This window comes from Chelonoidis abingdonii, chromosome 24 (assembly GCF_003597395.2).
Source record: "Chelonoidis abingdonii isolate Lonesome George chromosome 24, CheloAbing_2.0, whole genome shotgun sequence".
Taxonomy (NCBI): Eukaryota; Metazoa; Chordata; order Testudines; family Testudinidae; genus Chelonoidis; species Chelonoidis abingdonii.
This window is the reverse complement of record NC_133792.1, coordinates 17,518,141-17,542,828: the sequence shown is the minus strand read 5'-3', so window position 1 is coordinate 17,542,828 and position 24,688 is coordinate 17,518,141. Positions and strand designations below refer to the sequence as shown.

At 44.7% G+C, this 24,688-nt stretch overlaps 1 protein-coding gene across 4 annotated transcripts in view; it reads right to left on the bottom strand.

The window, feature by feature from the left end:
- ADAMTSL2 (ADAMTS like 2) overlaps window positions 1-24,688 on the bottom strand; it is a 57,603-nt gene that overhangs the window by 24,638 nt on the left and 8,277 nt on the right. For all 4 annotated transcript variants that reach the window (XM_032767652.2, XM_032767650.2, XM_075060708.1 and 1 more), the window contains 10 exons: window positions 22,717-22,831; window positions 19,379-19,521; window positions 18,144-18,219; window positions 17,306-17,408; window positions 14,767-14,912; window positions 14,541-14,664; window positions 10,432-10,512; window positions 8,835-9,010; window positions 6,093-6,435; window positions 3,956-4,337 (listed from right to left, as the gene is read on the bottom strand). In XM_032767652.2, coding sequence (XP_032623543.1) covers window positions 3,956-4,337; window positions 6,093-6,435; window positions 8,835-9,010; window positions 10,432-10,512; window positions 14,541-14,664; window positions 14,767-14,912; window positions 17,306-17,408; window positions 18,144-18,219; window positions 19,379-19,521; window positions 22,717-22,830 — 1,688 coding nt within the window. In that variant the 5' untranslated portion in view covers window position 22,831. The remainder of the gene's footprint in view (window positions 1-3,955; window positions 4,338-6,092; window positions 6,436-8,834; window positions 9,011-10,431; window positions 10,513-14,540; window positions 14,665-14,766; window positions 14,913-17,305; window positions 17,409-18,143; window positions 18,220-19,378; window positions 19,522-22,716; window positions 22,832-24,688) is intronic.

The following is a 24,688-nucleotide window of genomic DNA, read 5'->3' as shown; positions in this document are numbered from 1 at the left end:
GAACAGTAACTGACAAAATTCTGTTCTCAGTTCCAACTGCATAACCCTTTCAGCTTCAGCAGAGAGCAGAATTCAGTGCAGAGGGACACAAGTTGCCCCTAGGAAAATACACATAAGGTTTGCCAATAACCTGTGTTTTCACTTGCAGACTTCACTAGCAAAGAAGTGTGGTTTTAACATGTGTTAAAACCCTCATGCAAATAAGGCAGTTGTAGTTTAACACATTAACTGGTGGACGTCAACACAAGAGGGAGGCTGGGTTTACCTGGACCAGCAACACCTATTAAAACTACAGTTGTCTGGTCTACATGTGAACATGTGGTCTAGCGAACATGTTAAAAATACACTTCTTCTCTGAGTGTAGGCATGGCCACAGAGTTCCCTCTGCTTTGCTCTATCGGGAGAGTGAATTTCCTAACCCACATGGAACTGGCAGACGTATCTATCCCTTGAGCCTGCAGCTGAACCAAGATCTCAGGACAAACACAGAACACAGTTCTTCCCTTCCTCCCCTATAGCTGCACCCTTCCTAAGCAAACCATGACATCATGCAATCCAGGGATCACAACTCCCCCGAAGGAGTAGTCAGTACTGGGTCAACTGACTACAATTCTGCCTGGATCTGAAGGGAGCAGGCTGTATAGAGTCACTGCTTCCCGCTTCCTCTTGTCACTGTCCTCTACTGTGGAGCCCTGGAGTGGCTCCCAATTGCCAGTGACTCTCCAGCATAGCTGTTGATCTCCATCCATGGCAGGTTTGAGGCAATCCCTCCATATTCTGCTCCAGTCTGTACCCAAGTGAGGCAAAGCTTTCAAGGCTCCAGCAGTTTTACAACAACAAAATTCCAATTTGCCTTCTGCCAGCTTTCCTTAGCATCTCCAGAAACTGTCCCCATAAATCATACTCTTTATCTGTTCAATCCACCGTCCTCTGGACAGTGGATTTATACAGTACATGATGTGCCGAGATGCACTGGAGTGTGGTCTGGCCTTTTCTGGCAGCGCTCGCTCGGGTACGCACATACATACGCTATAGTTGGAAGAACAAGTTGCCGATTATGTCATAAGTACCCTTTGAACAACCATGCTGGAGAACGATGTTTCAGTGAAGTGTGTGAAAATATTTTTTAAATGAAGCACACACTTTTTTTTCACTGCCTGCCTCCTAAGGAGAGTGCTTGGGGCCAGAGCCCAGCTGTGTGTATTCAGCTCTGCACTGCCCTGGTGGCACAAAGCTGCCCTACCTCTGGCCTAGCTGGGCCTCTGTGGCACTCCTAAGCCACCCCTTGCTGCCAGCACACAGTGTGGCTGGCGAACATTTGGCATGGCTGTGACATCCCTGTGCCCTGACAATCTATGGCTGTCAGAATGGCCCTAGGGGACCACGAGTAACTGGCACAGTTGAAAGTCAGCCCAGTGCAGAGCCAGACAATGATTAGCAGGGCAGGTGCGAATGACATCTTTCTACACTCCCAGCATGTGCCGAGCCCAGTTCAGCCGCCACCCAGAATCAGAGCCTTTCAATGCCCAGGTATAAACACTCAATCTGAGAAAACAATAACTCATTTAAACCATCAGTGACTATTTTGATCTGAAAATTAGCATTTTGCTTCAGTTCAGTGGGAGTGGGGGAAAAGGGAACATTAATAAAGGACCTTCTAGGAAAACAAGTGATGTGAGGCACCTTGTTCAACAGGATTAACCCTTACTAACGCTGTCTTTGGGGCAGGGAGGGGAGAACAGACAGTGTGTTTTAAGTTCCACAGGTCACTGGGGGCTTTCACAGCTGATATGCAGAATTCTTTATTTTAGGTGCCTATATGGCCCCCTATCTGAATGCGTTTAAAATTCACAGCACCCTTGTGAGGGCCGGGCAGGGGTATCATCCCCATTTTACCGATGGGGAACTGAGGCACAGAGAGACTAAGAGACTGGCCCCAGGTCACACAAAAAGTCATCAGTAGACTGGGGAATGGCACCTGATCGCTCAAGTTGCAGACGTGCACCATAGCCACTGGGCCATCCGCTCACTCCAAATCGTTCATCTTTAAATTATTGGCCACTGACGCTAAGTGACGCTAGTCCGGTTTTTCAGAAAGTGCTCCTGAAACACACAGCGTTTTCCTAGGCAGCATAAGAGAAAGTCCTTGCGAAGCTTTTTCTATGCCAAGGATTGAATAAAGCTGACAGACTTAACACCTAACGCACCTCAGCAGTGTTGTAAAGCTCTTAGCAGGGAGCTCGCTGGCATGTGTGTTTGTTTTAATGGTTATTTCTTGGGCCTAAATATATTGACATGAAGATTGCAATTCCACAGAGCACTTCAACTGTGCCTTCATTCCACAGACCTACAGCCACTTTGAAAGGTCAGCATCACTAGCCCCAATTTACAGGTGGGGAAACCGAGGCAGAGAGAGATGAAGTGACTTGCCCAAAGTCACACAGTAAATCAGTGGCCGAACCAAGAACAGACATCCAGACCGACTGTACCCTGTGTCTCTCAAGGGCGCAGCACAGAAGCACAACTGAGGAGGAGGGCAGGCAAAGGTCATTTGAATCCATTTCTTGTGCTGGGGATTCTGGACTGCTCCAGGAACCAAATAGCCTCTGGGATAAATCTGAACTGTCCTGAAGGTGCTCTAATTGATGGCAGCATCCTGAGCCCTGCCTATCGGCTGCTTTGCAGTCCAGAATAGCCCAGAATCTCCCTAGCTGCGTATGCTGCAGACACCCTTTCCTGTTACAACATACCCTTTTGTGTCCCCTGACCCTATCCCCAGCAGCCCCTGCACCAGTGGTTGTGAGGGAGAATGCAGGACCTCTTATGAGTGCCTTATGGTGTCTTTATGATCAAGGAATTCACCCCTTTGGCCCCTTTCTCTACAGTTCCAGCCCCAATGCATCCCTACGGCAGGCGACAGCATCTGCTGCCAGATCTCCCAGCACATAAAGAAACTGTAAAGAAGGCAGTGTGCTCACTAAGATTGGTGCCAATTTTACAGTAAATTGTACCGTTTCTCTGTATTTTTAGCCCCAAAGAGAACTAGCTGATAATTTAGTCCTTACGGGGAATTCCTCTCTTAGTAAACGACTTAACAGGAGGAACCGTGTGTCCCTAAATGTCCCTTAATCCATGCCCTGCCTGTCTGTACATATAATTGTTAAATACACTCTATGCCTTGTTTAAAAACCAGTAACATTTCACAGCACAATCAATAAGAAACACCAACTCAAGGGGCTTTGTAGTTCATGCCCCATATTTGACCTAGCTCAAAACAAGCAGCTGGTAGAGAATGTTTTCGTATTCTTAATAAATATCAACTTAACACCAGTGCTTCTTCAGCAATAAATTAAATAAAAGAAACAAACCAACCTATTTTTGTAGGACCTACACAAAAGCTGTTACCCTCCCCCCCCTCTGGCTCTCGAGCAATCGTTAACTAACACAGGTTATTCCCCGAAGCTGCTGTATGCACATCCCTGCTGACATCAATGACAATGCTGGTGGATGACAATCGACCATAACTACACAAAAAGGAGCCATACCAACTTCTGCTGCATTAGAAATATAACGAAAGGGGAGAGGGAAAAATAAGTGTTGGGTCAAATAAGGGCACTCAAAATTAGCAGGAAAAGAGGTTTTATCATATTCAGTCCTCTAATGAAATGCTACAATGGACAGAGGGCAATAAGCTATAAAAATACACTGGCCAATGTCCCTTTAATGAGGATAGTGATTTTATCATCTTGTTAAGGTGTCCATTCTTTTCCCTCCCCGGACAGCAGTTTTTAATTTTCTTTGCAAATTAACCTCTAGCAGAAACCTGTTATGATGTCTTCATCCCACTTACCTTATAGATCAAAATGTGTAACCTGGACTGCCCTACGTGCAATGCATGTAAGAGAACAGCACAGAAATCAGTGGGACTGAATATTACTAAAAACGTGTCCCCTACCTTGCTTTGTGGGTTCTGTTCCCTTGAGGGCTGGTCAGGGTAATGGTAGCATTTGAAAACGGAGTCTCCGAGGAAGTGTTGATTATTTTGTCGCTGCTCAGCTCCATGTAGGTGCCGTTGATGCTGTACGTCACCACCCCTTCGTTGTCTTCGTAGTCGACGTAAAGGCTGTCTATGTGCGACCCCACAGAGTTGACTGGGTCCCCTTGGGCAAAAATGCTATTCATGGTCATGTTCCGGACTAATTCTTTCGAGTCCGAGGTTTTGTCCAGAAGTTTGTCGGTGATTGCATTTTCTGACAGGAACTCCTTGGAGGTGAATCGTGAGTCAAAGTCTCTGTCATCTCTGTCTGTCAGGTAAGCAGACCTGGTTGCATTTGAATCTGGATTGGAGCAAAGCAGGGGACAGAACAACAACCACAAAATAAACTCAACACAGGAGATGGGAGAAGTAGAAAGTACAGGCGATGGGTCTGTGCAGCTGCATCAAGGGACCGCGGGAGTAGTTTGCAGGCAGTTAGGCCCTGTGGATCACACTTACTCACACTGGAGGACTGGGAGTTCAAAACTGCCAGGTTCTGAAGAGCTTCTTCAGTTACCTGTGTCACAGGAGCAAGCTTTTGTTAAGGGAAAATCGTGGTTTTGCTCCACTCCCCACTAGTGCAAACGTTCTATCCAGCACTGAGAACACAGAATAAGCCATAGCTCTTCCTGTCCTACCACAACCAAGGGCTGAGGGCTGGGTTGGGTGAGGCACTGGGGTAGTGGGAATGCCGGGAGATGGTGCTGGGTTCGGTGGGGCAGGCTGGGAGGGTGTAGAGGGGAGCTGGGTGGAGGCAGGTTGGGTAGGAATGGGGGATGCCAGGCAGGGGTGAGTGTAGGTGCTGGATGGGGGCTGCTGGGCTGGATAGGGGATGAGGATTGCTGGGTTGGATGGGTGTAGGGAGGTGCTGGGTTGAGTGGAAGGCATTTAAGTGCTGGGTGGGCATAGGGGGTTCTGTGTGGAGGTGAGTTGGGTTGGAGGTAAGGGGTGCTGGGTGGGGTGGGTATAGGGAGGGTCTGGGGGTAGGGGGTTCTTGGGCAGCTAAGTTGAGTGGGAGGTGAGGGGTACTGCATTGGTTGGGTGTAGGGGGGTTGTGGGTGGGTGAAGGAGGGTACTAGAGTGTAGGGGGTGCTGGGGCAGGTGAGTTGAGTGGGAGGCAAGGGGTGCTAGGTTGGGTGGTTGTAGGAGGGTACTAGGGAGTTGGGGGTGCTGGGGCGGGTGAGTTGAGTGGGAGGTGACGGGTGCTGTGTTGGGTGAGTGTAGGAGGTACTGGGTGGGGGTGGATTGGATGGGGGATGAGGAATGCTGGGTTGGGTGGATGTAGGGAGGTGCTGGGTTGAATGGAGGAGGTTTGGGTGCTGGGTGGGGGTAGGGGGTTCTGTGTGGAGGTGAGTTGAGTGGGAGATGATGGGTGCTGGGTTGGGTGGTGTAGGAGGTGCTGGGTGGGGGTGGGTTGGATGGCGGATGAGGAGTCCTGGGTTGGGTTGATGTAGAGAGGTGTTGGGTTGAATGGAGGAGGTTTGGGTGCTGGGTGGGGGTAGGAGGTTCTGTGTGGAGGTGAGTTAGATGGGAGCTGATGGATGCTGGGTTGGGTGGTGTAGGAGGTGCTGGGTGGGGGTGGATTGGATGGGGGATGAGGAGTCCTGGGTTGGGTGGAGGTAGGGAGGTGTTGGGTTGAATGGAGGAGGTTTGGGTGCTGGGTGGGGGTAGGGGGTTCTGTGTGGAGGTGAGTTGGGTGGGAGGTGACGGGTGCTGGGTGGAGTGGGTGTAGGGGGATTCTGGGTGGGGATAGGGGGGTACTGGGGAGAGGGCTGGGGACAGAATCTAGTGCAGCTGCCTCCTGACATTGAGAAGAGGGGGATAGAAAGGCAGCCCGCAAAGCAAACACCTCCATGGCCCCCTGCGCTGGGATGTGCAACTGCAGCCATCCCTACAGCCCAGCCAGAAACCAGACCCCTCCGGCCAAAGAGAATGGATAACCAGAGATATTTGTCTGAGCTCTCCCAGGATTCCAAAAAAATTAACTAAGGAAGCAGAACTTGTCTCATCAAAAACTCAGAAAAGCAGCATTGCAAGGTCCAGGTCTCCCCCTTACCTTTGGGTTGTTTGCCCTTCAGTTTTGGTTCACAGTCAATTGCTTCTGATCTTTCATAAACTTCATTGGTTTCCTGACCTTTGCTCAAGTTCAGGTCTTCCTCAGTGTTCTGCTTCCCAAACACCTGGTTCGCCAGATCTATCCTTTCCCTGGAGAGTTTCCCGAAGTAGCTTGCATTGCGCTGGCTAAACCCCAAAGGCACTTCTCCATCAAACTCTCTGCTTTCCTCGCTCTCGGATTCAGAAAAGGTGTAATAAATAGGCTGAATAATTTTTGAATGTGGCTTTCTTAGAAGAGTATATTCAAATGTTATAGATGGGTTCTTGCCATTTTGGTTCCATACCTAAACAACGCAAATTAAATTACTGTTAACCAAGACGTAATGTATTTTTGGCATAGAATTCTACATTTTGCCTTATTGTCTCTATCATAAGCTTTCCCAAATCTGGACCTTAGCGTCCAGAAATCTGGGTGCCTGCATGAACCCCTCTGCTGGTTAGTATCTATTTATCCATTTTTAATGGGCCTTTTGCCATATCATTAGGGAATGAGTTCATATCATATATCTATTGTAACTGGCACCACAGAAAGTTATCATAAATTATTTGGCAGTGTTGCCCAGTGGATACAGCACTAGATTGGGAAATCTAGGTCCTAGTCCTAGCTCTTCCACCGAATGATCGTAAGGACTTGGGCAAGCCACTTATCCCCTCTGTGCCTCATTCATCCAGTCTGAGGATAATGATACTTTACAATTTTTTTCTCTCAAGTGCATGGAGATCTTTGCACGAAAGGTGTGGGGAAAGACTTTGGTAATAATGAATCATTCTGAAAAAATCGTCAGCTGCCTACAGACAATTGGCCAACAGAAAACAAAGCTCAGTTTGCCCAATTAATTAGGTGCTATGAGTTAGTCATCCAGCAATTCTGAGCATTGTAAAACCCATGGAGGTGGGGGGAATTCACCCCTGTGCAGAGGGCTGGTACAAAGGCAGTGCACCATTTAAGTCTCACTTAAACCCTGAGGGACTGAATGAAAAGCTGCTCAGACCTTGAAATCCATCATTACTATTATCATCATCCATTCTGGAAAAAAAGAAAAGAAAAGAAACATCTGGTAATGCGGTGCTGGAGAAAATTCTCAAGGCACCAGCAGTCCCATGGCTATTTGCTAATCATTTCCCTGAGATATAAAGGGGCTTCCAGTGTCTTCAATGCAAGCCATGTATAGGGAACCCAGGACAGAATTTGGCTCAGAGGGTGAAATTCACCCCGTAAAGAGGCCTATTCACTATTTAAGGGATGGATGGCCCGTGTACAGGTTCTCTGCATAGGGATGAATTTCTTACCTTTCCTTGCAGTGGAACCCATAATAGCAGTAATACTGTATTTTAAGATTTGGGCAGTTTTTTGTTTGATGGCCCAATTGTCTTCCCATTTTCAGTTGACTGATACTAATGCCAAGGAGAAGAATAGACAACTCCCACCCCCTCCCCCAATGCCCAGGCTTGTCATCCATCCAAAATGATAATTTAATAAACCAGCATTCATTCAAGCCAGATCTGCCTCTGAAAGGCTCCCGTGTTCTCTCTGAACTGGTGATGCCAGTAAAACAATGTGTTAGTCAGCAACACGGGGCCAGGCTCACCCCCAAGATCCTTTTTCCCTGTGGGAAGCAGGTTTACTTAGCGGGATGTTCATCCACAGGAAGGGGAAACTTTACAAATTCCTTAGGGGGCTCCCTCAGGGAGCCACCGAATCAATGCAACTCTCAGCTGTCCTGACCCCACCCCATCAAAGGCCTGCTCTGCCCACTTTGGGGGATGCCACGTAAAGTGCAAGTTGCCAGCTGCTCGTACCTCTTCTCCCTATGGCCTTATCACAGGGCCACCCGGAGGTGGGGGGTGGGGAGCAAGTGGGGCAATATGCCCCAGGCCCCGGGCCCTGTAGGGGCCCCCATGAGTGTTTTTCAGGGGCCCTGGAGCGGAGTCCTTCAGTCGCTCCGGGCCCCCCGGAAAACTCTTGCGGGGTCCAGGCCCCTGGAGCTTCTTCAGCTCCAAGTCTTCAGTGGCAATTCGGCAGTGGGGGAGTCCTTCTGCTCTGGGACCCACTGCCAAAGTGCCCTGAAGACTCACAGCGGGGGGGTCCTTCCACCCCAGGACCTGCCGCCGAAGTGCCAGGTCTTCGGCAGCAATTCGGAGACCCTAGGCCCCCTGAATCCTCTGGGCGGCCCTGCCTTATCAATCCAGTACTGGGGGAGAATCTGGTTCTGACCTGTCTTACCTCTCCTTGCTTGTCCTGTTCAAACAGTCTCCTCCCTGAATTGAGTTTTGCCACAGCTAGAAAACTCAGTGGGAAAATATCTGCATTAGCAGTGAAGCAGCCTCTCTGCAGCCATGGAGTAGCTGCTGTTTTATGGTCTGGGGACACGTAAACTTCCTCCCAAGCCTTGTGGACAGTGTTCAAATTACAGGGGGGAAATAGGAGGGCCTTGACTGTCAAGTGGCTTGCTTTAATTTCAACATTTGTGAGAAGTAAGGGTGCTTCCCACTCCCACCTGTAATTCAAGCACCACCTGTTAAGATCCCCAGCATGTAGTTCAGCTACTGGGGCTGCATCCAGAGGATTTGACCACCGGAACGAATGTGGTTAAGAAACACACAAGAGGAAAAAAATCAGTAGGATTCAACTTTTCTTTTCCTGTAATTCTTATCCCTGCAAATACAAAAAGCCAGCGCACACCATTATATTCAAGCCTTGATTAGTCGGCCCCTGAGCGACGATATATTCTATGCCAGTTTCGTAAACATCCATAGGCCTCCTGTACTTGAACACCGTGCCTGCAATGTTGAAGTTCTTTGGGCTGTCGACTTTGTAATTCCCATTGAAAAAATAGTATCCAGCTTCATCTGCAACAGCTTAAAAAGACAAAGAGAGCAGGTAATCAGCTTCATCTAATGAAAAAGAAATATGCAATCACAGAAATGTTGGGTTGGAAAGGACCTCAAGAGGTCATCTAGTCCAGTCCCCTGTGCTGAGGCAGGACCAAGTGTACCTACATAATCCCTGATGGGTGTTTGTCTAATCTGTTCTTCAAAACTTCCCAAGGACAGAGATTCTACAACCTCCATTGTAACCTATTTCCAGTACTTAACTATCTTTATAGTTAGAAAGCTTTTCCTACTATCTAACCTAAATCTCCCTTGCTTCAGATTAAGCTGATTATGTCTTAATCATTGCTATTTGCTTCGCACACAAAGTTCAAGTATCTTTATTTCCTGGATGATGATAATATCTGACATTTACTTAGGTTCTTATATTTGTTTTGTAATAATATCCTAAAACATCATTAATACCATAACGAACGTTTATAATAATAAGTAATAATTATACCTATCTCATATAAAGTGCTTTTCATCCATAGACCTCAAAGTGCTTTACAAAGGTCAGTATCATTAATATCATAATACGTTTATTGCCACAGTTACTTTATTTCCACATCAGTATTTTGTGCACACGTGCGCAAGACTGTAAAAAGCAGGGAAAGTCATTTACTGCATGTTTGTACAGGGCCTCACACAATGGGGCCCAACCTGAATGTAGCCTTTTGGCCCCAATATACATGTTAAAATAATAAAGGTTTCACATGTTGTAGACAAACTGGTTGTGTTTCATGATTCTGTGCACCAGGAGTTCCATTTTTTAGAAAATGAAACAGATTATCCTTCTCTTGGCACATGGAAATCTTGCCACCTAAGCCATGGTTCTAATAACCATGGAGCTTGAAGGCAGCATCAGAACTTGACGCTAGCTGAAGCATATGTGTGAGTCACTTGAGCAGAGTCAATTTGCCCACACCATCCAATTCCTGTACCTATCTGAAACCCGCATTCAGTCATGGGCATTAGTCACCTTCCACCACAATATCAACAAGGCAAACATCTAAGTCATAGTTGTTTTTCACTGAGTGCATGTTGTAGCCAATATCCTTTCACTGAAATGCAGAAGTTCCATGGGATCAAGAAAGAAATGAGGGTGCACGGCAATTATTTGAGATCAAGAAAGTGCATCTGTTACAATTCTCTGCAACAACAGTAATATAAATTGTTCAACAGTTCAGAGTTAAAGCAACTGCCTGGATCAGATTCTCAGCGGGTGTAAATCAGTGAAACTCTATTAACTTCAACAGAGCTATGACGAGTTACCCCTGTTGAGGATTTGGTCCATGTCTGCAAATGTATTCTCAACAAATGCATTTACTTGCGAAGAAAAAATGAACACACACACACACACACACACACACACAATTTTTAGCTAAGTACTAAGAGGTTATACACACCCAAAACATCTGCCGATTTTTTCCGTTCTACTATCTGGATATCTCTGGCTCCAGCAGGAATGTGCGTTACCAGAGAATAGCCTATGGAAAACTATACATTAATGAAAGGAAAACCTTGTAACCGATAATATGAACAAAGATGATGAGTTCAACAATCAAGATTGGGCACTTTTCAGGAATGATGGCTTTCTGAACATTTCAGCCTTCCCAATTACATTTTTTTAAATGATAGACGCTAATAACCATCATATTACTCATAACATTCATCCATATAAGGTAGCTTTACTGCTTCTTTTTCCAGGGGTGAAAACTTCCATAGCAGTAAACTGACGTTACTTCATCAACTCCAACAGAGCGACATCAGTTTGCACCAGTTGAGGATCTCGCCCATAATCTCTGACTAAGGCCTAGTCTACTCTATGCGTTTAAACCGATTTTAGCAGCGTTAAACCGATTTAACGCTGCACCCGTCCACACAACGAGGCCCTTTATATCGATATAAAGGGCTCTTTAAACCGGTTTCTGTACTCCTCCCCAACGAGAGGAGTAGCCCTGAAATTGGTATTACCATATCNGCCAGGTAGACAGGAAAAGCCCCGCGAACTTTTGAATTTCATTTCCTGTTTGCCCAGCGTGGAGCTCTGATCAGCACGGGTAGCGATGCAGTCCCAAATTCAAAAAGAGCTCGAGCATGGACCGTACGGGAGATACTGGATCTGATCGCTGTATGGGGAGACAAATCTGTGCTATCAGAGCTCCATTACAGAAGATGAAATGCCAAAGCATTTTAAAAAAATCTCCACGCTATGATACAGAGTCCACAGCACAGTGCTGCGTGACAAGCATAATGGAAAACCAAAGAATCAAATGGACGCTCATGGAGGGAGGGAGGGGGTACTGAGGACTCCAGCTACCCCACACTCCCCAGCAGTCTCCGAAAAGTATTTGCATTCTTGGCTGAGCTCCCAATGCCTGTAGGGTCAAACACATTGTCGGGGGTGGTTCAGGGTATAGCTCATAAATTTACCCCCTCCGCCCCATGAAAGAAAAGGGAAAAAATCCTTTCTTGACTTTTTTCAATGTCACCGTATGTCTACTGCATGCTGCTGGTAGACACGGTGCAGCGGCAGTGAACAGCAGCATCCTCTTCCTTCCCTTCCCTGGTGGCAGACGGTACCGTAGAAAAGGACAGATAGCCATCCTTGTCATCATCCCATGAGTGCTCCTGGCTGGCCTCAGGTGAGGTTGGCCAGGGGCGCCTGGGTAAAAATGGGAATGACTCCCGGTCATTCCCAGTCAATGGTACAGAATGGCTGGTAATCGTCTTCATCATAGCAACTGGGGGCTGAGCTCCATTAGCCCCCTCCCTTTCATGTGTAAAGAAAAGATTCTACTCTGCCTGGACTATGATAGCAGCGGGAAGCTGGGCTTCTCTCCCCTGCACCGTTTAATGTCCTGCCTGGACTATCACAGCAGCTGGAGGCTGCCTACCCCTCATTTTATCTCACTAACAAGTCAGTGTTTCTTATTCCTGCATTCTTTATTACTTCATCACACAAATGGGAGGACACTGCAACGGTAGCTCAGGAGGGTTGGGGGAACAGGGAAGCAACGGGTGGGGTTGTTGCAGGGGCACCCCCTAGAAAGGCATGTAGCTCATCATTTCTGCTAGATCTGACACGGAGCGGCTGTGCTCTCTGGTACACTGGTTCTGTAGTGCACTTGCACCATATTCTAGGCAGCACTGACTCTATTTTTAGATATCATAAAGGAGGGATTGATTCAGGGAGTCATTCCCATTTTTGTCTTTGCGTTCCCAGCCGACCTCAGCCAGGAGCACCCATGACAGCAGCAGACGGTACAGAATCACTGATAACCGTCATCTCATCGCCAATTTACAATGGCATGGCAGACAATACAGAACAACTGATAACCATCTCTGCTGTCTTGCAAAGGCAAATGAATGCTGCTGTGTAGCGCCGCAGTACCGCGTCTGTTAGCAACATCCAGTAGACATACGGTGACAGTAAAAAAACGCTGAACGGGCTCCATGGTTGCCGTGCTATGGCGTCTGCCAGGGCAATCCAGGGAAAAGGCAACGAAAAGATTGTCTGCTGTTGCTTCAACGGAGGAAGGAATGAGTGATGACATTTACCCAAAATCACCGCGATCACTGTTTTTGCACATCATCGCATTGGGTCTCACGCCAGAATTCGCAATGGGTGGGGGAAGACTGCGGGAACTATGGGATAGCTACGGGATGGCTACCCACAGTGCAATGCTCCAGAAATCGATGCTAGCCTCGGACCATGGACGCACTCCACCGAATTAATGTGCTTAGTGTGGCCACGTGCACTCAACTTTATACAATCTGTTTTACAAAACCGGTTTATGCAAAATCGGAATAATCCCGTAGTGTAGACATACCCCAAGAGTCTGTCTCCGCTGCAATCAGAGATGCGACTGCAGCGCATGTACACACATGCAAGCTATCTTTGATCTAGTTAGCTTGAATAATAATAGCAATGAAGACAAGACTGCAGTGGAGACAGACCCAAAGGCACATTTTACTGGACCTTCACACACTGAGACTGATCTTGAAAACTATTTGTAAACCAGCATCCATTTGCCTTATAATGTAGCTTCAGTTGTGTTGATTGCACTAAGAAAAATACTAACAGTATTTCTGAACCGATAGTTTGTGTCCTACTGTTCACCCCATTTATATTTCTCATGCAATTAAATCAGAATAATGTTATGACCATTAATAAGATTTACAGTTATACACACTAAGAAAAGGAAAATCAAATCACACTCATCAATGTGTAAAATGATCCTCATACTGGGCAGGAAAAAATTATTTTTCCATATAGATCCAGACACACTTGTCTATGTGGGGGTGGGGGGCTTATACCTTATTTAAAAGCATCAAGTACTGGTCATTAGGGCTGCCATTTGCTGTGGGGTTAGGACAGCAGTTGCCTCCCACAGCCCTGAGTTTGTACCACCTCAGACTTTTCATAAATCTGTATGTTCCACCCTCCCGCACTGACTTTCCAAGCTAGAATACAACCCCATGTAAAGTTCTCCATGCTAACACAACTTTACGACCCTCCAGAATTCTTCTGAAAAGACACCCCTGCTGACCACTACTGGAATCAGGATATTGGGCTAAATGAACCAGTTATCAGATCCAGTATGGAAAAAAATCCTAGAATTAGTCTGAAATATGATCTTGAAAACGACCTCAGAAGTACAGAACTGCTACCCTGAGATGTGGAGGAGGACAAGGACAAGGTAGATTCGAAGGCGGAAAGCCTCAAAAGTATTAAGGGTAATATATGAGGGTTTGAGATCTTCATAACTGCATCTAAAGTCTGTAAGTTGCAGATCAAATACAAAGAACTATTGTAAGAAGGGCTATTTGAAAGCTAGCCTGGTAGTTGGACATTGGTGCATTTCTTGGTTGGTCACTCAGGAGCCACCATTGTTTGGGATGACAAGCCTGATTCTCCTCTCTCTTACATTGATTTGATACCAGTGTAACTACTGGACTACATCCTCAGCAGGTGTAAATTGGTGTAGCTCCACTGAAGTCAATAGAGTTGTGCTGAGGATGTCAACCATTGATTTTAATGGAGTTATTCCTAATTTGCACCAGCATAAGTGAAAGAAGAATTAGGCTCTAATGCTTTATGCTGTACTAACTCTGGGAATCTTCATTTTTCAAAGATATCTTAGCTTCCCATTGCTGTAAATCATTTATTCCTAGCTTTAGTGGTAGCTAGAAATAAAACTTTAAAACTGAGATTGGTCCATTATCTAACTCGGCTGTATAACTCCAAGATTCAGTGTAACGAGGCTCAGATTTTGGATCAGTGTAATTCTCAATCCTTGCTAGGTTACCTGTATCCTTTAAAAGAAGGGTTTCCCCTGTCCTAAAACATAAGAGTGACAGTCTTGAAAAAAGACAGAACATGAAAAAGAGAAAGAAACCCAGAAAACAACAGGGCATTTGGTAGTATTTTGAAACTGAAACTAATGTACCAAAAAAGCTATGTTAAAAGGCATATGCTATAAATACAGGAAAGGGTAATGTAAAGTCTTACCGAGATGAGAATTTCCTTTCCTGTAACTCCCAGTTACATGAGTGCAGCTACTCCCATCCCCTTGGCAAACTCCACATTTATCCAACATGTGGGTGGAAAATAGAATCCCATCACATCCAATTGGCTAGAAAAATGGTAAATAGAGTATTGAGGGCCAGGCAAATATTGCATCCATTGTAATTTTCTGAATGCTACTGACAATATTTTTGCTATAATGTTTAACAACCTCACATTTTCCAGACACGCAAACCCCTCGGAAATCAGTGTATTTGCAGGATGTTCCATCCCGAGCCTGAACCATTAACTGTCTCTGACCATCCACAGTGGTGCAATGGAGGTCACAGGGCTTGCTAGAAATGTGAACATAGTCATCTAAGGGGAAAGGATATAAACATAGATTCAAAACAGGAGAAACACAATCATTCATCCTACCAATGTCAACTAATGTTTGCTAAGCGAGATAACAACATCAATGGTACGATGAACTGCACGGTTAGCCACATTTCAGGAGCTCCCATCGACAGGGTTTGGAAGCCAGATTAGGAATTGCAGTTCTGATAGCATGACAGGCCCAGCATTGCAAATTCTTGCACTGGGAAGTGGTCCTTACCTCCTGCAAATCATACCATGCACGAACGTCATCAATTATATATACATTATGTCTGAGAATTTTCAAAGCTGCTTAGCGGATGGGCATCTCCAAGGCAGCTTTGAAAAATCTGTGTATTTATAAACTATAGTGCTAACATTAATCCATGGGATTACTTGCAGGAGTAAAGACTACTCACCTGTGTAAGGTGTTGCAGTATAATACAAATGTGTGCTTAAATATACATGATATATAGCTATGTCATATGTACACACAATGTTATATATCTAATAACTATATATATTAATATATACTTTTATATCTATGGAGATTAAATAGGTAGACTAACACAGAGATAAAATAAGATTTATAGCTGTATATGGACAAGCACTGCAAACTCTTCAACATGTTTTAATTTGAATTTGTTAATGAACTCATTTGGGCTGTGTGCACCCCCACTTCCTCCACCATCTGCATTTGCTTTCCACAGATATTCAGGTGGCTAAAACCAGTGGCAGGAACATTCACTGAAACAGTGAATTTTAAGTGACTATTGAAGAATATTCACAGAAAGCAAATTGCAAATTCAAGTTTGCTCCAGAAACCTGATTCTAAGAGTTATACTCAACTAGTCAGGGAACAGAAATATACCAGCTGACCTATACGTCCCATTAAAACAGCATGAATTTCAAAATAGCCTTTTTCAGAATCTCACATACCAGCTACAGATCAAGAATTATTCACTGAAACTCTCCAGTGAATAATTTCCAATAGTGAATACATTTGTGGAAATTTCTACTGGCCACAGAAAAGAGGCAAAATTGGCCAAAGAAATTATTGATTATGAATCATTTATCCACCTATTATGGGCCACATTCTACCAGACAGGCCTGACCTGGACAGGGGTTGGGGTGCTCCATGGACTTGTATCACTGCAGGAGGAACAAAGAGAAGGCATGAGGCACAAGTGCTCCCTGATATATACAGGTCTGCAGGCAGCACCTTCTTTTTGGATGGTGCATCTTGCTCCACTCTTAATGTAAAAGGAATGGCAGGTTCCTGGCTCCACCTCCTCCCTGCCCCCGTTAGGGTGATGCAAGCACTCCCAATGCTCCCCTGAATTTCCCTGGCTCTTGCACAGAATGACATAAGGGTTCTCTTGTCACCCCCAGACAAGGCCCAGTCATGATGGGTAAAATTTTCAAAAGCACCTTGGGACATAAACTCCCATTTTCAAAAGAGACTTAGCCCCAGGTTGTTAAAGGTATTTAGGTTTTGCCGTGTTCAGTGTTGCAATGCCTCACTGATTTAGGAGCCTAACTCTTATTTTGAAAATGAGATTTAGACTCCTAAATCAGTTGGGCATTGTAATGCTGAGCACGACAACAACTAAATACCTTTAAAAATCTGAGCCTTAGGCACCCGGGGCCAGACGGTCAAAGATCATTTTCAAAGCTATTCAGGCAACTAAAGCTGCAGATAGGGACCTTGTGGAATTTTCAGAAGTGCCTAACTCTCATTGAAGTTAATGGGAGTTAATACTTATATGCTTCTGAAAATCCCACTTAGTCCTATCTGCATCTCTAGGTGCCTAAATACCTTTAAAAATCTGGTCCTTAGGAGCCAAAGTCTGATGGAAAAATCTATAGCAAAGTGCCTGAGTCATTTCTGAATATGGGATGTAGGCTCCAAGGTCACATAGGCAATTTAAAAAGTTTTATCTTATGTAACCATTGAATTGACTCATTTCATTTCAGTGACACTGGATAAAACAGAGAGCTTTTACAGCGGTGATGTGTGTGTATGTTACCAAATGTCACTGAAATGAAATGAGTCAGTTCCGTGGCTACACTGAACTCTTCACTGGACATTTTGCTTGGGCAAACCAGCTTCTAACTACTGAAACAGTCAATCTCTCCATGTTCTCTCGTCTATTAGTTCTTTAACACTCAAGCTGCAAGTCCAGAGTCACCGAAGTCAATGCCCGAGAAAGGACTGCAGGATCCAGCCTTTGAGCTAATTTGTAATTATTTTTTTTAAAAGTGCTTTGTGGATGTAGAATGCTCCTTTGAGCCTGGACAGGCGGTGTCCCTGAGTCTTCCTGAAGGGTATAGCATTGTAACTATCAAAATATTTTGGCTAAGCGTTATAGAACACATAAAGAATGTCTTGTTACCAGGATATAAAGGTTTCCATTGATACGTTCTTCCGTTATACACATGGGAGTTAAATGATGAACACTGTTCCTCTCGAAAGCTCCTTCCGGTAGGAGGGCACTCCTAGAATGGGATACATTAATATCCTGATGAAAACAAAATGCAGGAAAGGTTTCTGGCATACTTCAACTGATCGCTTCCACAATTAGCATTTCATGGCCTGCTCCAGTCCATGGAGCCTGGCTGCTACCTATGTCTTAAAGGGCCTAGTTCTGCAAAGTGCTGAGTGCCTTCTGCAAGGTAGCCCCACTCCTTCTGCTCCCACCGGAGTCGTCATCAGAGCACCTGACACACGGTGGTGCTGGGGCAGTTCTGCTGCGGGGGAGTTGTGAGGCTGTGCAGGCACTGCTCGAAACTTTCTCTGTGGTCCCACAATCCGGGGACAAGGAAAGAGGCAGTTCCACCAACCAAAATCCTCACTTATGGGGTGCAGCTGCTACCACCAACCACGAGCTATAACTGGCTAAGATACTGAGCTGGGCTGTTTCCAGCTCTTCTACAGGCTTACTCTGCAAATGAGGCCAAGTCACTTCATCTTTCTGTGCCTCAATCCTTTATCTGTCAACTGGGGGACAATGCCACTTCCTTACCACAAAGGGGTCCTGTGAGGTGTTCAAATACTGCAGTGATGGGAGCCATCGAAAAGCCAAGAATCAAAATACAGTCACTTGGTTTTGGACATGTGACAAGATAAACGCCTGTCAGCTTCCCAGCTACCCAGAAATACTGTTGTATTAAGGGATCTGGATTAAAAATATATTACTTGGAACATTTCGCATGAGAAAAGAATATTCTTACTTGTACTTTGCAGAGCTGGTATCTTTTGGATGTCCCAGTGCAAGTTTTGTTAGCAAGCCCACTCACTGACTTTCTTCTGAATAAAAAAATGATGGTTAGAATCTTTGACAAATAAAATCTACATTCCCTGTCTTTTGTAGGGGTTCCCGTAAACAGTGGCAATGCCTTAAACTGGATGCCATTTACTTCAATTACTATCATTGCTTATTAAATTTATTACGGTAGCACCCAGAGGCTCCAGTCTGATAGGGCCCCACTGTGCTAGGTGCTATGAACATATGACAGCCAGTCCTTGCCTCAAAGGCAATCTAGTTCAGTAGGTGCAGAAGCAGGCTTCTATTTAACTGCTAAGTTACAGGCCAAGCCACCACAGAATTTTTGACAGGTTTCAGAGTAGCAGCCATGTTAGTCTATATCCGCAAAAAGAACAGGAGTACTTGTTGGTCTCTAAGGTGCCACAAGTACTCCTGTTCTTTTCACAGAATTTTTGTTAATTACTCTATTTAGACATGAAATGTGATAGATAGATAGATAGATAGATAGATAGATAGATAGATAGATAGATAGATAGATAGATAGATAGATAGATAGATCTTTTTCAGGATTATATGCTTTAGTCAATCACAAGTTATTGAGTAAATACAGGAATAACTTCATGAAATTCCATGACTTATGTTATACAGGGGGTGAGATTAGATGATTTAATGGTCACTTATGGCTCTAAAATTTACAGCTCTATTAATTTAGTAGCTTGAGAGGAATGAGATGGTGGTTTTAGCCTAGCTCCTAGAAGACAAACTTCCACATCATAAAAACACCCAGTCTCACTGGCCCTGACAGACACTCTATTTGGTTGCATGAGCAGAAAGGCTGCAGGTTCATTGAATGGAAAGAGCAAGGTGACAGCCTTCTCACCCTCGGAGGGGGTCCCTCCTGCTCAGGACTGGAACACGACAGCAAGCTTGTGTGTCCCTGTCCTATGGACAGACATAGATGTTCATTCTCCAGGACTTTCAATCCAGCACATTTCACCAATGACACATTTATTATGGTGTAATTTACTGGACTAAATTCACCTCTGGGATACGAAGGCTAACGTCCATAGATTTCAGTGGGGTTGCCAGAATGTGGCCGAGAGCAGAATTTTTTGCAGTTTGCCTAATAGGTCAGGTAGCTAGTGTTACAATTTTCAGCCCATGGAGTACACGTGTGTCACTTAATTATTCTGACAGTACCTCTGCCGGAGGCAATGCCTTTCCTGGGATTTGACACCTCCCCCACAGGTTCTTGTGCATGCTGTCCATTTGGTCCACTCCCCCCACCAGTATGCCGTGACATCTGCTCCTTCTTCGAGGCTGTTTGACGTCTGTGCGTTATCCTATTCACAATGCCAGGCATTCATGTTCAGAAGAGAAGAGGCGTTAAACATTTACACTGCCAAGTTAGCATCACTAGGAGTTCTGCACTCAGAGATACCAGACCGCAAGACAGCAGACCCCACTCAGGGCCAAAACTGGATCCTCTGGGGCAAAGCCCAAGTGAGAGGGCTTTGAGTGTGGGAAAGGTGAGCATATTAGGGGAACGGGATCACCCTCCAACTGCGGAACAGGGCATGGAGACTCTGAACAGTCTGCCTGTAGAACTTCTCTATCTTGCAGTTTTCTATAGCACCCACCACCATAGCGTCCAAGCATAATGGTAGCCGTAACTGCAGCCTGCTGTGCTGCTCCGCCATGTGGTGGATCCATGCAGCTCACAGGCCATGTTCTCCACAACTCGCCCCATGCTGCACACTCGTGCACAGAATCACAGCGCAGAGGGGATGAGGAGTCTACCTGAGTGGCTTCTCCATGGCATGGATCCCTATACACAGAAGAGACACAGCATTTCCCACTACATTTGGAGTAAAGCTGTGCAGGAACTGGAAGTGTTGTCTCATGGGAAATTCCACAATTTCAAAATGTGTTTTTGTTCCAAATTGGAACGAAATGTCAACATTCAGAAACTCCCGTGACATGCTATTTTCTGAAAAAATATATTTCAGGTCAGTCTAACCATTTCATTTTGATTTTTACTTTACAATATAATATAATATAATATAATATAATAGGATGCATTAACAGGCGTGTTGTAAACAAGACACGAGAAATCATTCTTCCACTCTACTCTGCACTGGTTAGGCCTCAGCTGGAGTATTGTGTCCAGTTTTGGGCACAGCATTTCAAGAAAGGTGTGGAGAAATTGGAGAGGGTCCAGAGAAGAGCAACAAGAATGATTAAAGGTCTTGAGAACATGACCTATGAAGGAAGGCTGAAAGAATTGGGTTTATTTAGTTTGGAAAAGAGAAGACTGAGAGGGGACATGATAGCAGTTTTCAGGTATCTAAAAGGGTGTCATCAGGAGGAGGGAGAAAACTTGTTCACCTTAGCCTCTAATGATAGAACAAGAAGCAATGGGCTTAAACTGCAGCAAGGGAGATTTAGGTTGGACATTAGGAAAAAGTTCCTAACTGTCAGGGTAGTTAAACACTGGAATAAATTGCCTAGGGAGGTTGTGGAATCTCCATCTCTGGAGATATTTAAGAGTAGGTTAGACAAATGTCTATCAGGGATGGTCTAGACAGTATTTGGTCCTGCCATGAGGGCAGGGGACTGGACTCGATGACCTCTTGAGGTCCCTTCCAGTGCTTGAGTCTATGAATAATATAATATAATGCAAAAGTAATTTTGAAACAAAAAATCAAAATGAAACATTTCAGTAAGATTGAAATTAAATGTTTTGACCCCATTAACATGAATCATTTTGATTTTTTTTAATGAAATTTCATTGAAATCGACACATTCCTGCAAAACGTTTTTGTTGAATCAGCATTTTCCAGTGAAAAACTATTCTGTCAGAAAATTTTCAATGAGCTCTAATCCAGGGCCTTATGCAACTTCTACACCTCCCCAACTCATTTCTCAGAGGCATACGTTTTCCCCTTCAGTCCTCACGCAGTCAGAATTCCCATTAACTTAAAATGGGAGGTCTGATGGAGTCAGGAGGGCCCCAAAACCTCCCAGATGAAGACAGTACCCTTAACTCTTCAGTACATTCTGATCCTTGGGTCATACTGAATTCAAACGCAGGATGTTGAGGATAGACTAAAAGGATTAGGGTTGTTCATCTCTGAAAAGAGACCAGTAAAGGGGGACATGCCAGAGATCTACAAAATCATGAACGATGTGAGGGAGAAGTGTTATTTACTCTTTATTTACTCTTTCCCACAATACAAAAACCAGGGATCACCCACTGACATGAATAGGCAGAAGGTATAAAATAAACAAGAGGAATTATTTTTACACACAACGCACAACTAACCTGTGGAACTCATTGCCATGGGATGTGGTGAAGGTCAAAAGTATAACTGGGTTCAAAAAAGAATAGGTAAGTTCATGGAGAATATTAGCTAAGATGATAAGGCTATTAGCTAAGATGATAAGGATGAGACCCTAAGCTCTAGGGCAACCCTAAACCTCTGATTACCAGAAGCTGTGAGTGGAAAACAGGGGTGGAACACTCCAACTGGCCTGTTGTGTACACTTCCCTTGAAGTTCCAGTACTGGCCCCTGTCAGGAACCGGGTACTGAGCTAGCTGGACCATTGGTCTGACCCAATATAGCAATTCTTCAGTTTAATTACAAAAGCAATGGAAACAGCACCTCTCAAACCCAAAGCAAAACCCTTGCCTGCCTTGTGCGGACAAATGGGTGGTGAAGTGGAAGAGAGAACAGAAAATCTCTTCCCAACCATCTCCCTGGATGCTCCAAAGGCTGTGGGTGCACTTAATGCATCCTGTTTCGGTGCATGGCCTGACACTCTGGGAGATGTTCCCAGGCCCCAGCTTTCCTTTGATGACACTGCTGCTAACAGGTGCAGGGGTGATGCACACTGCTTCCATCGGGGAACAGCAGTAGGGAATGCTATCTATGGCTTTGCCACCATTCCTGCTCATCCACACTCATCCCTATGCTGGCTCTGGGATCTGAATGGAGTGCCACTGTGCACCTACACATGCATAGCAAGTGTCTTTCTCAATAAACATAGGACTTATCATCTCCGTGGGGCTAGAAGATTAATTTTTCATTGGGAGGGTTAGGTTTCTATCCACTCTCCTGGCTACGGAGCTCGATAAATTCTGTGTTTCTTGAGAAAGGAAAAGGACGTTCTATGAAAAGGAATCCAAAAATCTGGCAACTGACCAAGAACCGGGGAGAATGAACTGTTGCACCTAACGAACATGCAAAATTATGTATCATTTTATGTAAACGCTATGGATAAGGTGAGATTCCCTCTTAATGAGAGCCAAGTTGCAGAAGAAAAACCTACCAATGGAATAACTAACGCATACGTTCAAGAGTCTTTGCTTGCAGGTTCTAAAACACAGTGTCAAAATAAGATGTGTGTGCTGGAGAATACCTGGGCTCATGGGACATACCTATTTCCCTTTGTGAGCTCAGAAACTAGTCTGCTAGGTAAACACGGAGCTATCCTTTCAGCACCAGCATTTTACCTGCCAAGTTGGTACACTTACCTGAGATATCACAAAGGCAATGTTTCCTACAAAGAGGACAATGGCCAGGGTCCCCTTCAGGTGAGAACTTTCACAGATGAAGATGCTGCTCCAGCGCCATTTGATTATTTTCATTCTGTAAAGCAACAGGCCCAAATGTATGCCATTCAAAATGCTGGTGTAATTTCATTAGCAGCAGAGTTTTAGAGATGAGATCCATACTACAGTGTCAGGGATAGATAGAAGGCACAGCATCAGCTATCCTGTTCTATTGCGTCATCACCAAAAGGCAAAATAACCGTGATCATAAACAAGAATAAGGATTTGTTTACTAGCAAGAACCACTACCTTGTAAAAAGGACTGATGGACTTTTACAATAGCCATAATTGCTATACAGTTAATTAATTAAAAGAAAATATAGGGGCAGATGTTGAATGGGTGTAAATCAACGTAGCTCCATTTGAGATCAATGTCTCCTCTCAATGTGGCAGTCAGTCTAATTGATTTTCACCTCTTGGTCCCTCCATCACCAGCTTGTGTCCACTGAAGACAATGGAGTCACATCGATTTACACCAGCTGAGGATCTGGCTCTGAAAAAATTGCATGAAAGCACTTGACAGCAAGAGAATTAGCCAAAATGTAGAGCATGTCGGTGCCTTTAAAAGTTGAGTGAAGAGTTGCAAAAGCTGTGCAGGAAACATTGCAGAAGAAGAAATGGCTGGACATTTAAAAAGCAAGATCATCTAAATATTTTCTGCTATTGTCACTCAGTAATTAAAATGAAAAAGGGATTAATTACAATTGACAGCCCTTATTTTTCCCTTTTTCAATAGCAGTTCCTCTTGTTCTACGCTAGTTCCTGCAGATGGAAAAGGCTGTTCCTATAGCAAAGAAATCCTCCAAACTTAAACTCACAAATGTCAGCCTTTCCTTTCTGTCCCCTACAGCATCTCGGAAGAAAGGGTAAAAGAAAACCCAGCAATTCAGAATGATATGACTTTAAAGAAAATGTAGTGCAATACCCTATTCCATTTTAAAGTGAAGTGGAAGCTCCACTGTGGGAGACAGGGATGAGCAAGTTCAGGAAATCATGTTTCAAGGCAATCAAAGCACCACATGTTCAAAAGGAAAAACCTCTCTCCTACACTAGACTTCCCTTAAAAAGTAAATATTCAATAAAGTGGGAAGGTAAATGAGACCCAGACTGCCCATGGGGAGAGGGGGGAAAAGACTGCAATCAGGTCTGGAGCATAAAAGTGTCTCTTCCACTCCTTGAATACTCTACCCATTTCCCCACCTGAGCTTTTGTAGAAGTTTCGGGAAGGTGTCCCTGGGGGTAAAGTCACCACAAATTTGGCTGGTGGCTGATTTATTGGGATCATCAGTTTTCTTACTCCTGCTCCCCCCTCCCATGTATTGACTTAATATTCTGAAGATGGTTTCCAAAGCTGAGTCCACTGATGAATTGAAGCCCAGAGTTCTTGGCTGTGTGTCCCAGGGACAGGTGGCGGAGACTTGCCTTACACTTGGTTTTCATTAAGACTTCCAGACACTGCTGGTCCAAAGCCAATACAACAACTTGCTATGGGGTTATCCTTTGTTCAGTCAAAAAAATAAACCAAATCTTTAGGGGAGCAGAGTAGGAGAGAAAACCCCAGCTAAAATAAAAACCTATCAAAAACTGAAGGGCAATCAATGATTCTATGGACAGGAAAGAAATCCAGTGTCCTAATGGCAAAGCAGAGAGAGACAGCTTTAACATCTTTCCCATCCAGTAATTCTGCAAGGTTATATAACTGTCTCCTGACACATAACATGACTCCAATTAAGTCTAACCTAGCTCCAAAGCGAGGAATCCACGTGGGGAAACCAGCCTCTCTGAACCTAAAGGGGCTGATTACTTTTCTGGCACTTCAACAAGTTTTTGCTTGGTTTGAGGGGGAAGAGGGTTGTCTTTTCATATTTTGGTTTCTTTTTTTTCCTTCTTCTTC